This window comes from Apiospora aurea (assembly GCF_038362705.1).
Source record: "Apiospora aurea strain CBS 24483 chromosome Unknown utg000010l_segment0_segment0, whole genome shotgun sequence".
Taxonomy (NCBI): domain Eukaryota; kingdom Fungi; phylum Ascomycota; class Sordariomycetes; order Amphisphaeriales; family Apiosporaceae; genus Apiospora; species Apiospora aurea.
In genome coordinates, this window is record NW_027117397.1 from 2,001,815 (window position 1) to 2,015,952 (window position 14,138).

Here is a 14,138-nt window from a genome sequence, read left to right on the forward strand (position 1 = left end):
ATCCAGTACTTGATAAATAGACGATTTGGAATGAGAAAACATATATGTGAAAGGCATCCGCAACGTTTCTTCTTCTCCCCGTGGCCCCAAGCTAACGCTGTGCCGCATTGCTGCCTGCGAAACCTACTTGTTAGTCCCTGAAGCTACCTACGCGTTGGGAAGTAGAGTGTAAAGAAAGAGCCGCCATCGATCGCTATCCACGCATCCCTTGTCGGCAACCCGCTCTTCTCAACATCGAATTTATCCGGTTGGATCACGTGGCGGAGTTGACTTCAAGGTGTAAATGGACGTCCGTCTTACGACCCCGAAGAGAGATCCCATGTGATTATGACTGTTTCCTCTTGAAAGAGGGCAAAAGATAAGAATCTATTGATAACATGCTATAACGTCCCTGGGGTATGGTTCTTCCGGCCTATCGACCGAATCGGATGTAAGCAAACCCTAATGTTAACTCCGGTAATGGTTTTTCGGTCTTGTTTTTTTCTCTCTCTTCTGAAATTCAAACCATCTTCCCTAAGATGTGTTCTTCATGCCGGTCGTCGGCTCGGGCTTCTTCAACCGCAACGCCCACAACAACCAATCCTCGAGGACGAGGAAGCTCAGCAGGAACCGATTGCCCAGGTACGAGATGAGCACGACGAATGCGCCGGCGACGGCATCCAGTATGTAATGATTCGCAGTCGAAACGATGGCCAGCAGAATCAGCGCGGGGTAGCAGACACCAGATATCAGGTACCCAGCCCGGACGAAGGCGGATCGACGCGTCTCCTGCTCTCCGGCGTCCTCCATCTGCTTCAGGAACCGCGGCACCTCCAGGTCATCGCTGCTCGAGTCGGGGGTCGGCGGCAGGATGGAGGCGTCATCCAGGGACAATTTCTTCGGTGAGCCGAAGGGACGGCACCAGGTGCGGATGAACCCGCTCTCGTACACGAACACGCAGCCGATGCAGAAGGCGTAGCCGAAGTGCATACTGGGCATCGCCGCGAGCTTGTTGACGTAGTTGCCGCTCATCCAGACGCTGGCGGCGTCTTCCGCGTTGACCGTGTCGAGGAAGCCGTACTCGCGCGGCAGGAGCCGCGGGGGCATGCACGGAAACACGGTGAAGGTGAAGAAGGCGAACAGGTTGAGCAGCGACATGGTTCGGCGCACCGTGCAGAAGCGCTGGTGCGAGGGCGCCATGGCGTAGTACCAGGCGATGAAGCCCACGGTGCCGGGGATGTGGATCAGCGCGTAGACGCGGTTCAGGATGGTCAAGAAGAGCTCGCGAATGTCACCTTCCGCGACGCCGGCCAGGAACCACTGTTGCACCCGCCACTCGATCCACCGATCTGTGCCGGTGCCCCTGCTGCCCGTGATCCACGCTTCCAACTCCAAGATCGAGATGCCGTGGTCCTGGGCCACGTTCCAGAGGCCCATGCTTCCTCCGTACCACACGGCGGACAGATACGCCGTCATGCGGTAGAAGAAGTATGTCAGAATCCAGTAGAACATCTCGATCAAGAAAGGGAACTTCTGCAGGATTCGGGAGTGGACATGGCGGGCAAAGCGAAACGAGTTAGGAGTATGGACCGTCCAGATGCCGAGGATACGCCTGCGCTTGGGGGCAAACTGCGAGGACGACGGGGACGGTGACGGCGGGGGGTAGCCGTCCGAGTCGAACGAGTCCCGTCCATAATCGAAGTCGTCGCGATCCGGCTTGATTGGCTTATAAGTCGGGGAGTTGGAGGAGTCCAAGATGGAGTAGCTCTTTCTTCGGGTTATGAACATGGCTCCGAAGAGAATGCCTACGATTACCTGGGGGTAATCATGGTTAGCTTCGGGAATCAGTTGCGGCTTAGGGGCGGCTTCTTGCGTACCACGGGCTCAACCCATTCGGGCATTTTCCAGACCTTCAGCTTGGGTAGGCTGGGAAGGCCTGTGTGTGGCTCCATGATGACAGGGAAGTAGATGGGCCCGCGTTCAAACAGTGTCGTCGAGTAGCAGGGTGCTCTCGAGGTAACAAAACACGAGAAGTGCTAGGTCGAGCAGCGGAACAACCTTGGACTTGCGACACCGACCACACACGGGGCTTGGTTATCGTGACAAGCACTGATACTCCCAGTGGTCGAGGTCGAAAACTGCTACCCAAGCGGCTACTTCAGTGAAACAGAATGGCGTCGGGGAGCTCAAGGCGGGTGCGTCGGGTCGGACGAGGAAGCTGCTCGAGAGGACTCGGAGGGAGTGAAACGCCTGGAGTTGTTATGGACAGAAGAAACGGCCAACGCGAACTAACAAAGCTCTCGAGGGCCAGGAAGCAGAAGGAGCATTGGATGGATATTACTATGAAGAATAGAAAGACGACCCTGTTGGGCATGGACAGGAAGAGAAGGAGGAGCAGCGCTTGCTGGATCCGATGTACCTGACTTGCCTGACTGACTACATGCATGGGACAGCTAGTCAGGGCAACTTGCTTGGCTTTTCTTTGCTTGTGAGATGCTTCGAGACGTTGGCGCAGTGCAGCCGTGATTTGCTTTGCGCATTCAATGCCAAATCGACCGGAGAAGTGAGGTGCATACCTTGGACTTCATCGCAGCTCCACTCAGGGAAGAGGAAACCAGTGGAGCGGATATTCGAGAAGGGCTGCCTTCAAGCTTCATACGAGTTTGGGGGAGGTGGTTGTTCTCTCTGCGCCCGTTACCTACCTCTGCCACCACAGTACGATACCCTACCGGGCGGCCAAGCAAACGTGACAAGAAAAAAAGGAACTTGAACCCAGGGACCACGTGGGACCCGAATGGGCAATCTGCCTGTCTCATCACCAGGCGATTCGCCGATTGCCATGGTGCTTGGCCGGTTGGTAAATGGCCGCGACGGCCATGCATCTTGGCACTTCGGTTATGTGGGCGGGAAATGAGTGAGTTTTGGTATAAGATACTTATCGAGCGCGTATGGGCGATGTGCCGCATTGGGGTTTGGGGGATGGGAACCCAGCTCGTAAAGTCGGCTGTTGGGCAGAATGGGAGATAGTTGACGATGCATGGTAACCAGGTGAGGTGACCTGTAACCCCGACGCCAAGCTGATCTCCGCACGGCACTCGTTGTTTGCAGTCGGTTTGTCGCTCCAGGAGGTCCCTTTCGGAGGCCGATGACATGTCATGCCGAATCAGCAGCTCCTTGTGTTGTAAGAAGCTTCCTACCCAGCCTACCTGGCAGTGATCTTGCCGTCTACTGCTGGATGTCTCAACGGCGGGGCTCAATCTGTCCAATCGGCAAATTTAGGCCCAGCCCCCTCCCCCTGAGAGCCTGGTGTTCAGTCCGTCCCCATAGAACCCCGCGCAGAACCCCAGCTAGGGATAAGTCTATTTCATGTGTCCGTCCCACCGCTTCCCTACAGTAAGAGCCGCAACGAGCAGACTCTTCGGGGCTGCTAGCTACTGTACATGAGGTGCTGACTCCTCTGCACGGCTGCCCTTCCCCTCCCTGTCAGGTCCCGTGGCCACTAGCCAGAGGCTGCCAAGGCGCCAAGCAGTATCATCTGTTGGCTAGTAATCCCAGATATTCCCCGCGACATTGAGGCAACCCTTTTCCCCAAGAATTTCACCCTCACCTTTCTTGCTCCCCAGAGAACATTAGCGAGGCTCACTCACTAACCACCGAACCGCTCAATGCAACTGACTTCAATAACTCATGACCAATATCGCCAAACTAAAACCGGCACATCAAAACGTTTCGACTCCCGCATATTTACTCCTTCTGGAATATGCTGACCAGCACCTGCATTTCCAGGCCGAGTTGGGGCCCGGTCCGTCTCCGAGATTGTATCCCCGTCGGCGACTGTGAAAATAAAGCCGCCAGGCGTGGGCAGCCCCCCTAGCTGCTGCTGTGTCACCGTAGGTAAACCCGCGAGTCAATGTCGGTAGGCCACTAGACAGGCCGCCCAAAGAGAGCGATTCCATCTTGAGACGGCGGAAAGCAATAATTTCGAACGGAACCCGAATGTGCAAACGATCAACTACATCGACTCATTTTTCGCTTGTCCACCGAGGCATATTACCGGTTGGTGAAAGAAATCGTACGGTGTCTTGCTTGGCAGCATCCAATCGCCGGCGTTGGGGCGACGAGCTCTTTGTACTTTTGCGGTAGCTAGAGTTTGCTAGCACCTTTTGCTCCGTCAGCCAGCCTCAATCTTCGTCTTCGATTCGGTCGCTCTGAGGTCCGATGTGGTATACACTCTCACTTGTAAACACCGCACACTTGTCGATCTCCTGACTTGGCCAGCTTTCATGGGATCCAGACAAACGTCATGACTCAATTCCCTCGCCATGATCTACAGGTAGCCTTCACCATGACTGATCGACTGAGCTCTACAGAGTCAAGAAAAGAGGCCTCCTTTCGCTTCTGCATTTTCTTCGCCCCCAAAAGTGACGACATCCTCCAGGCTTGCTTCCAACTCGCAGTTGACCGAGTCTAGTGATGTTCGGGGTAAGAAGATGGGCCCGTTCCTCCGACCGGTCTGGGCCATTCACAAACGGCATCTCCCACTCCATACTTGCCCGTGGTTCCGATGAACGAGTGGCGGTGTTTTGATTGCGTGACCGGAGACTGGCCCCCTAATATGAAGGCAGTCTCGGTTCCGCGCATTATGTCGCCTCCTCATTGCAGCCTATGCCTTCCTCTCAACTCGACCCGAACGATAACTGACAACAAATCGAAAGCCGAGGCAAGCACATCCCCGCGCTGAAGGCTCGGCCCGGTCGGTCTCCCCTTGCCCCAGGCAAGCCCAGGTTCTGTGCGACCAACAATGGGTGTTTCCTGGGTTTAGTAATTGGAGACGGCCAATCTCGCTTCAACTTCTCCGAACCCTTTTCGGCTACCGGTTGTGGACAGGACAGTGGGCTCTTACCAGTCACACTGGCAACTTACAATGGTATGTCGTTTACTCCTTAGCTTTGGTCTCTAGGAAATTACTTTGCTTCCCCCCTTTCCCTGCCTCCTTCGTCAATAAGGGGCTCGTTCCTACGCGTGTGCCTTACGCATGCCATGGGTTTACGCAAGTTTGGCACTGTCCCCTAACGTCGGAATTATGGCTGCACAAGTGGCAGCCCAATGGGAAGTCGAAAAAGGCGATCAGCAGCTTTTCGTTCAAGTAAGGAACCTCCTCGGCCACCGAGCGTATTTCTTATCTCTCTTATATAAGAGGTTGACAGGGGTTATAGCAAGGATTGAGGGCAGCTCGCGACTCGCGGCAACTGGCGACAGTGCAATTGGTTCACTCTCGTCAGGTTGGGAAAAGGGGGTGTGGGAGCTACGTGTGGGCGGCGCCGCAGCACACGTGTTGAGATCGGCACTGAATAGTAGCGAGTGAGGATAACATGTCTGGTAGGTCAGAGAGCCGATGAGTGGACATAAGTTATATGGTTACTGGGAACACAGGCGCACTCGTCTGTGCTCATCTATCATCGTGGCATCTCAGCGGCTAAACATCATATTATACTGTTGGTGGAAACCGACATCGTCAAATTGGTGACAAGTATGAACACGTGAAGGTATGTAGGGACACAGGTCACATCGGCATGACCAACGTTACTCGACGGTCCTGTTTTTCGAACAAGATCACTACCAGTCGTAGTCAATATAATATAGAAAGACGACTGCCAACAAGCTGAAAGATCGTGATCCAACAGTGACTGTAAACCTATGTGAATTTGTACATAATCCTTCTCAAAGGGAGGCAAGTAGATAGCACCTTTGTATTTATGTCCCTTGGATATATGGGATACATGTTTATTCCTAGTTAATGGGCAGCACTGCATTGCCATAACCACGGTATGCGAGTTAGGGATAGCGGGCAGTCCAGTGCACAAGACCTTTTTCCCTCGCCAAGTATCCACCAGAAGCTACATTCATGTGACCCAAGCCATATAATAGGAATTAGGGGGCCCGCCGGGTATCTAATAAGATGCAACCCCTACTGGCTGCCCCCCCTCTGATTGACCCCTCTTGATTTTAGATGATTTTAGAGCCCCTGAGTAATAATAATAGTATATAAAGGGGTTAAATTTTATTTATTTACTAATTGAAGTAAATTAATCTCTTCCTTTTTTTTTCCTCTTTTTTATTATCACTAATATAATTAAAAAGTACGTATTACGTAAGCGGTTTAAGCTATATTAACCGGCGAAAGTATTAACCGTGCGGTTAAAGATTATAACGTTAATAAGAGCACCTTTCGTAATTAATTTAAGGGTTAATTTTTGAAAAAGAGAAGTATAAGGCTTTTTAGTTTTTTACCCCTACCGAAGATATTTTTTTAATTAAATAAGCCTTTTTTAAGCTAGCTTAAGTTATATATTAATATACCGGCTATTTTATATATATATTTAATGTATTTTTTTATAAAAAGGGTCGATTATTCTATTAATAAGCGATAAGTATACCGTTTTTTAAGACATTATTCGGCTTTTAAAACCATATATATTAAAGCGATGAATTTTTAACGCCTTATATATATATTAAACGAGGCCGTGCGAGGGTTTTTTAATCGGCTTAACACTATTATTATTAATAGTATACCCCCTCGATTTAAATTTAACGCCGATAAAGTAAGAATTACGATAATAATAAGGGAAAGTATTATAGTAATCGGACCTGCTTATTACAACCTGGCCATTTATGCGGCCAAGAAAGAGGCACAGCGGTTTAAAAGCCCCGCAGTCAGAAACAACGAACGGGAACACTGGCAGAAGACGCACGGACCACCTCGTCACGTAATGGCTCACCATGGATCACCGTGAGCCACCGTAAGCCCAAGGGTATGGCTCACCATCTTGGCAAGTGAGCCAAACACCACGATTAGATCACCGGATCACCAGCGAGCCAGTGATCCAAGGAAACATAGTAAAATCGGTGAAGAAGAGATTAGATATATAACGATAAACCTTTCTTATATATTTTATATAAACACTCTTTATTTCAACAATTAATCTAAGCATTAATTTAATATATTAATAAGGTATATTACTTTAAATAAACTTATTACACCTTTAATTAAGTTCTACGATTAGTTTAAAATATTATTTATTATATTAAACGGACGCACTTGTTTATACGTTTAAGTACTCTCTCGTTTTAACTAATATAAACCCTAGCATGTTTACGAGGTTTCTTTTAAACCCCGATAGCTGTTCGTTACACTACTATTTATTAAAGTTTAATACGAAACGACTTAACTAATCGCGAATAGGTAATTATTTTAAAGTGTATTAGTATTATTAGTAATGTTTTACCGCTTTTAATTATATTTAAAAGTTAATTAATCTAGTAATAATAATTCCTTTAAAAGAGAATAAGGTTAATTATAAGTATAAAGATTAAGCTTTTAAGGCATTATTAAAAGGATAAACTTTTAATTTTATAGCTTTAAAGTGGTTAAGAAAGATCTTTATTTTTTAATGAAGCTTAATAATTTTAATTAATAGAGGCTTTTAATTTTTAATGGATATAAAAGTTATATTAATAATAACTTTATACTAGCGGCGTTAAAAGTTAAAGTGTAGCTTCTCTATTTATTATTATATAGTTCTTATATATTTTAACCCTTAGATATTAACTGTTTTAAGGTTTTAAAAAAGAGGTTTTAAAGGGAGCTTAATTTAATATACACTATTATTAATAATAGCTATATTAAAAGGGGGATTTCTTTCGAGCTTAAATTAAAGCATATAAAATAGCCTTCACTTTTAAGGTTATCGTTAATAAATAAATAATAATTAGTATTTACCCTTTTAATATTAAAAAGCCGATAAATAATAAGCTTTAATGCTTTAATATAGTGCGAGTTATCGACGAGGTTATTACCGCCGAAAATACGCGCTAGCCGGCTAAACCGAAGGTTAAAAGGATTGAAACGCCGAAAAACAGCCGGTAGGTTAAAAATTTAAGGGTTACGATACTTAATGTAAAGGTTACTACTAGTAATTTAATTAAAAGGTTATTATAAAAAAAGCTCGGTAAGAGTATTAATAATTTAACGGCTTAAATTAACTAGTTAAAGTAAAAAAAGGCCGGTTTAAAGGTAAATTTAAAGAAAATAAAGGCTTAAAAAAGAGGAAGGTTAATAAAGACCTTAATAAGGGTTTTATTTATATAGTAAACATTAAAGAGGTTTAAAAAAACGTTAAAGAAAAAAAGCTAAAGAAAAAGCCGAAAAAGGGCGCCGGTAAAGTAATAGAAATTAATATAAATTAAGCGGGTAATAAAAGTAACTCTATTATAATATATACGAGCCGAAATAAACCTTAAAATACAGTGTGTATTACTTAATTAACTTATTTATTACTATTATTATTAATTTTTATATTTATTTTAAAAGGGTTAGTAAAGGGGGGGGCAGCTAGTAAGGGTTATATCTTAATTAACATTAGTAATAAAGGCCTATTTAGCTTAGTGGTAAAGCAGTCATTACTACAGTATTTATAGTAGTGGTGACGGCGACGCTGGTTCGATTCCGGTAACGGGGAGTCACTTTTATAAGGGTTTCTTTTCTTTTTGCCCTCTTTTCACTTGAACATTGCCTTTTGTCGGCAGGCGGTATGTTTGATGACCCAAATAGACTTGAGGATGTATTCAATGGCATTTTTCCTCTAGAACGAACCTGTTGCAAGCCATATGATGGCAAATGAAGTGATCGCCGAACGTCTACCCGCACTATCTACCCCCGTACGAGGCCCGTTTAGCTTAATGGTAAAGCGCTCTGCTACGGTGGTATTAGTAGCAATGGCGACACTGGTTCGACTCCGGTAACGGGCGGTCACATATTCTCGTTTTCTTTTTATTTCCCTTCTTTCTTACATTTACTTCTTGTCTTATAGTGGTGTATACAGCTGGGCAGACTCGCATATAGTACTCAATGGGACAGTTGATAGTATATTGCCACCCATATATAACTCGGTTTCAACTGGGACTTACGCGCTTAAGCACACCAGAACGCATACTGACAAATACGAGATCATATTGTTTCGCTAGTGAATGGATATCTCAGAGTAAATGCCATCCTGACCAAATCACAGCCATTGACTTCTATAAACAGGCAACACAAGTACGGAGAATTTGGGAATACCCAGGTACACTTTCAGGAATAGTCACTATCGATCATTGTAGCTGTGCCGCTAAGGATATTGATCTAGCTATAGTAGGCATCAGCCACGCATGCTGACCGATAATGATAGGGAAAGAGTCAGGTGTATTGTGGTGCTTTGTCTGGAGGGATTTCAACCACCAACATCCCCCAGTTGATTCAAGTGGACAAAATTCAAACGTGCTTTTGGTGACGCAGATCAAGTTACTGGTTAAGCATGCTTGCAGTGGGTATACCCCTCGTGACCACATATGCACCAATATGTCTCAAAAGGCAACTATGAACCTTTGCATCACGAAGTTAATGTTCCACGTCACCTTGTTCTGAGCACTCCTCTATAAAAGCTACCATCTGCTCCAGCCAGTACCACCTTTCCATTTCTCCCCAAGACATCAACAGAAGCAAAAGCGTTTCGATTGACAACCAGCAAGCACCGAACCTACATGTAACCAATTGCCAATTTCCACAAAATTTCAAAGACAGAATTAAGCAAAAGCGTTATCACCATGTCTGCTCCAGTCAACCAAGGACAATGTTTCTCAAGCACCGGCAGCTCCGCCGGCAGCACCAGCGGTCAGGGGCAGGGCCAGGGCCAAGGTCAGGGCGGCGGTTCTGGCGGTTCGTCGTCCACTGCCGTCGATAGCACTTCATCGGGCTCTACTGCGGTAAACTAGATCAATTCCATACTCTACAGGGAACAAATCGACACAACAGGGGAGATGAGTAGTGGTAGTTAGTCGGTGGTGATATGGCACAAATAGAACCATAGAGGCTTATTGGAACTGTCACATGTGCCGCATTGATTGCACTCTTGAGTGCTTGCAGAATCTTAATCTATTCCTGTTCCGAATCCTTATGTTGTACAAGTTCCCCCTTTGTTCAGTAAAGCCCTTTACCAGGCATACACCGACAGAATTCTTCTTTGCGAACTTCAATGCACATCGTGCATATGAAATGGCCATATCCGGGCCCCATCCTTGTGTCAACGGTAGGCAGTATCTATGCCGTTGTGGCTTCGGCCATTCTCGTCGTCTCCTCTTCAGGGCGTATCTGTTCCGCACCTTCAAGAGGGAGTATCCCAACCACTATTGGCTTCGTCATGACGTATGCGAAAGCGTAAACAAAGAACTCGGCGCAGAGTTCGAGGAAGTTCAGTGTGATCTTGAGCATGCAGAGGACAATATTAGTCGTCGCGAACCAATAGGCGACGTTGAAGAGCCATGCAGCGGCGGGTTCCAAGAACTCCACGACGTGAGGCAGCGCGCCCAGGAACAAAACGACAGCGAAAGCGACGCCAACGCCGAGATTGGCAGCAGCGATGGACTTGGATCGTTTGGTTGCCTGCAAGAAGGAAAAGAAAACAGTGTCAGCCGTTGAAACTTTAATTCTAATGAAAGATGAAAACTCCATGCGGCATGGAGGCACAGGACAAGGGAAATGTGGTGATGGGGTCTGCGGCGGGAGGTTTCTGGGTTTGCCTTACCAGCTTCATCACACAACCATGCAACGACTTCACAACGTCGCAAATCGGCTTCACGTTGAGATATACGACGGTCGCCTCGCCCAGGTTGACCAGTCGCCCGTGCTGGAGCTCGCTCTGGTAGTAGTCCAACACCTGTTGGGTGTGGAATAGTTCATCGAGGAGGTCGAGGTACTGGTCATGCATATCCTCCCACATCATCGGGTCCTCCTCGTTTGGGTCATCGACCTCGAAACCCTCCAAGCAGGCCGGGTGGAGGTTGGACAGGATGGCGGGCATCAGGGCGCTGGCCTCCTCGTGCAGGGCGCGCGCATTGCCGAAGACCTCATGGACCGCCCAGGCATAGACCTGGTGCTCTACTGTGCCGGGGGGCGGAGCGGGCCAGATAGGGGGCGGCGCGGCGTTGAAGTTCTCGGCCAACGCGATCGGGCGCTGTGAGTAAGTTCAGTTAGTGAGATATGCTTTGGACGGGGAGGAGAAAGAATAAGTGTTCGTCCTTTGATATGACCAAAGGTTCCGAATCGACTTACTTCAGGCGAGGCGCCGCGACGACGGGAATGCTGGTTGCCGCGGCGGGTGCGTCGGCGCTCTCCGTGGGCTTCATTTGTTCTGGGCATCGCGAATAGGGTTGGACGCCGATGAGGAAAAAAAATGTTACGCGATTGCCACAACTGCTATTCAGAACGAGGTTGTTTACAGCTCGTGCAAGTGGCGCGTTGTTCCTGGTATGCTGGCCCAAGGCCCAAGCCCACCAGCTTTTATTACCGCCTAAGGCGCCAGTGAATGCTCTCCCAAACTGGTGCTCCTAGGCATCTCTGATTAGGGGGGGTAAAGCTGCTGCCACGGCGCTGGAAAGGCTCTCAAGCACTTATAATAAAAACAAACTCAATCTCCAGGGCCTTCCGGTCGTTCTTTGGTCGTTGGCTAATAGGTTAAAAACGAAGGCGTTTCCTTTTCGCACTTTCTCGTTGGACATACTTTTCAGCATAGCAGTAAGCCTTGAGTCGTCTCACGGCTCCTCCTCATCGATCCTCTCTCCAGCGTCCGAACTGGCCGACCAGCGCAACTCAGGAACCAAATAGTCCTCGGTCCACAAAGTAAACCACCTCTGCAACCTCCGCAACAGGAGCCCCGTCTGCTCTTCCCACGTCCTCATGTCCGGCTCCTGCGCGGGAACCCAGTCGTCCCTCGTGCGAACAATCGAGCGCACCAAGTCGCTCCGCTCCTCCAAGTGCCAGGCCAGCTCGGGCGCGTAGCTCTGCGCCGTGCTCGCCGCCAGCACCGCCTGGGCCGCGAGCGCCTGCGCCTCGTCCTCGCTCGCGGCGCGCTCCCGGCCGGTGGGGGCGAACGTGGCCCGGATGCGGCAGAGGAAGATCATGGAGTGGAAGAAGATGCCGCGGACCTGGACGCGGCCCGGGGACTCGGCCGCGACGGCGAGGTCGAAGAGCGACGGCGGGTAGGGCGGCCGCTGCTGGTATTCCCGGTGGGCCGCCTCGAAGGAGCGGCGGATCCGGCCCGATCGCTCGAGGATGTCGCTGCTGCGCGCCGCGTACTCGGACCGGGACATGGGCAGCGTGCTGTCGAAGAGGGCCTGGACATCCCGCAGAATGCCCGCTATGAAGGAGATGGCGCCGACGAATTTCCACGAGAGCCGCGAGTCTGCGTCTGCTTCCTCGCGGGCGGCGTGGTCGAAGAAGCCTTGCCATTTCGGAGTCTCGAACAAGGAAGACTCCCTTTTGAATATGGCCTTCGTGACCTACATACAATTTAGGGGGCGGTTGCGAGATGGAGAGGCCTAAGCGAGACATTGCTACTTACGACGTATGGCCCCTGGCTTCGGATGAGTGCCCGATCAAATGCAGAGAGACTCCTGGAAGGCTCTATCTGCTTGATGATATTCATTCCGGCATCGTTGTGGAAGGTCAGAGCATTCTGATTGGGGGGGACCAAGCGACTAGAGAGCGGTGGCGTTATTGTTATGGGTCTTCCAAAAAGGAACCGGCACCTCTCACCTCGAAAAGGACAAGCAGCCGTGTTGTGCAATAGATGTCTGAAATCAGGGAGGGATCTTGGGCCTTGACTGCCGCGCCGAGACTGGCGAGGGCCCTGGAGTAGAGTGCAGTATGCAGAAGCGGCGAGGGCGAGGTTCCCATCATATGGGCGGCCCGAGCTGCAACACAACGCATAGCGTCGTCCACGAACGGCCTAGAGCCGTAGCGGCTCGGGAGGTAGGATAGGAAGCATGACGGCCATCGTTGGAGAAGGGAACCGGCAAGCCTTGGGTTTTCCTGGATCAAGGAAGACGCCCTCGCCGTGAGATCTGTGTTGGTGAAGCTGGTCAGGCAGGTTATGTCAAAGTTCAGCTTGGCCCGCATGGTTTCGTAGCCGTTGTAGGAGGGCAGAACCAGTGAGCCAGGGTCCTGCGCGGGTGCTGACGCAGCAAGCTCGTCCTCCTCCTCCTGTGGGCTGCCGTCCGAGACATTGCCCCTGTCGGTTCCGCGGGCGCGTCTTCGGTTTCTGCATCCGGACCTTGCGGCTTGGTGTCGGATGACCAGCCGCGTACTTTCGTTCTGGCGCCCGATTCTGAATGGTTCAGTCTCGTCCACGAAAATGAGAGACGGCCCATTCTTCCGGCGGCTGCGCCTTTGTTTCGCGGTCGGTGCCGGCTCCATGAGGGGGAGGTGTTCGCAACGAGCAGGTTCAAACGTATCAGTCAGCCACGTCCGGTTGGCAGCCTATTGATCGAGACTGACGTAAATGAGGGGACGTTCGAAGATTGACAGCCTCCGCTATATGCAGTGAGACGACCGAGTGGTGCCTGTTCTGGGAATAGTATGCGTTACATCGCCACTGGGGTCCGCAGCTCAATGCAGCTCAGATCTGCAGCCTTGTCTATTCCAAGTTTAGCGCATGGCCGGTGCTGCCGCAGGGGTTCGGGATGTCTGGTTGTCGCCTGTAGAAGCTGAAGAGTATATATGCCATTAAATGGCCAAAGATAACGTATCTGTCGTGATGGGTGTCCTTGTAAAGTCGATGATAGGTACATATATTCTTGCAACTGAAACTTAATCGCTCAGCTTGCATGATCGTCCGATCAACCCTTGCATAGTATGACCAGCACCCCTGCATACCACAGTGTATCATGGAGAAAAACTTAGAGTAAAGAACTGTAAGTGCCTAATGTCTTTAGCCAACACATAAGGCGCGCAGATAAGCACGTAGAAGAGGATACCAACTCCTGCCAACCTAGTCTGCGTACGGCTGAGCAAGTCCCCACGACGAATATAAAGGGGAGTCTTGACTATCAGGGCCGCTACGATGTTGAAGAAGTAGCAGGCTTAATACACCCCGAGAGGCTATACTACTGTGTTATAGAGTTTGGGGGGGGGTATTAGGGTATAATGCTTGTTTTTGAGTCGATATGAGTCGAGTTTGCTCGATTTTGAGTCACTTGCTTTTGCTGGCCTGCGCCGGTATGAGTCGAATAGTAAAATAACAAGTCCAAATAGAAGGTTAGAATTAGGAGGTGACTAACTAACCAAA

General features: G+C 49.4%; 3 protein-coding genes across 3 annotated transcripts; all 3 read right to left on the reverse strand.

Moving 5' to 3' along the window:
• Positions 1 to 513: 513 nt before the first annotated feature.
• Positions 514 to 1,931, reverse strand: PG986_014664 (uncharacterized protein; the record flags this gene model as incomplete). Its single annotated transcript, XM_066850886.1, has 2 exons — positions 514 to 1,794; positions 1,857 to 1,931. The coding sequence occupies 2 exons, from the start codon at positions 1,929 to 1,931 to the stop codon at positions 514 to 516; spliced, it is 1,356 nt and encodes a 451-aa protein (XP_066693124.1).
• Positions 1,932 to 10,114: 8,183 nt separating this feature from the next.
• On the reverse strand, positions 10,115 to 11,212 carry PG986_014665 (uncharacterized protein; the record flags this gene model as incomplete). Its single annotated transcript, XM_066850887.1, has 3 exons — positions 10,115 to 10,456; positions 10,599 to 11,027; positions 11,126 to 11,212. The coding sequence occupies 3 exons, from the start codon at positions 11,210 to 11,212 to the stop codon at positions 10,115 to 10,117; spliced, it is 858 nt and encodes a 285-aa protein (XP_066693125.1).
• A 392-nt stretch (positions 11,213 to 11,604) lies between these two features.
• On the reverse strand, positions 11,605 to 13,267 carry PG986_014666 (uncharacterized protein; the record flags this gene model as incomplete). Its single annotated transcript, XM_066850888.1, has 3 exons — positions 11,605 to 12,351; positions 12,414 to 12,527; positions 12,608 to 13,267. 3 exons carry the CDS (start codon positions 13,265 to 13,267, stop codon positions 11,605 to 11,607), a joined length of 1,521 nt encoding a protein of 506 aa, XP_066693126.1.
• Positions 13,268 to 14,138: the final 871 nt, after the last annotated feature.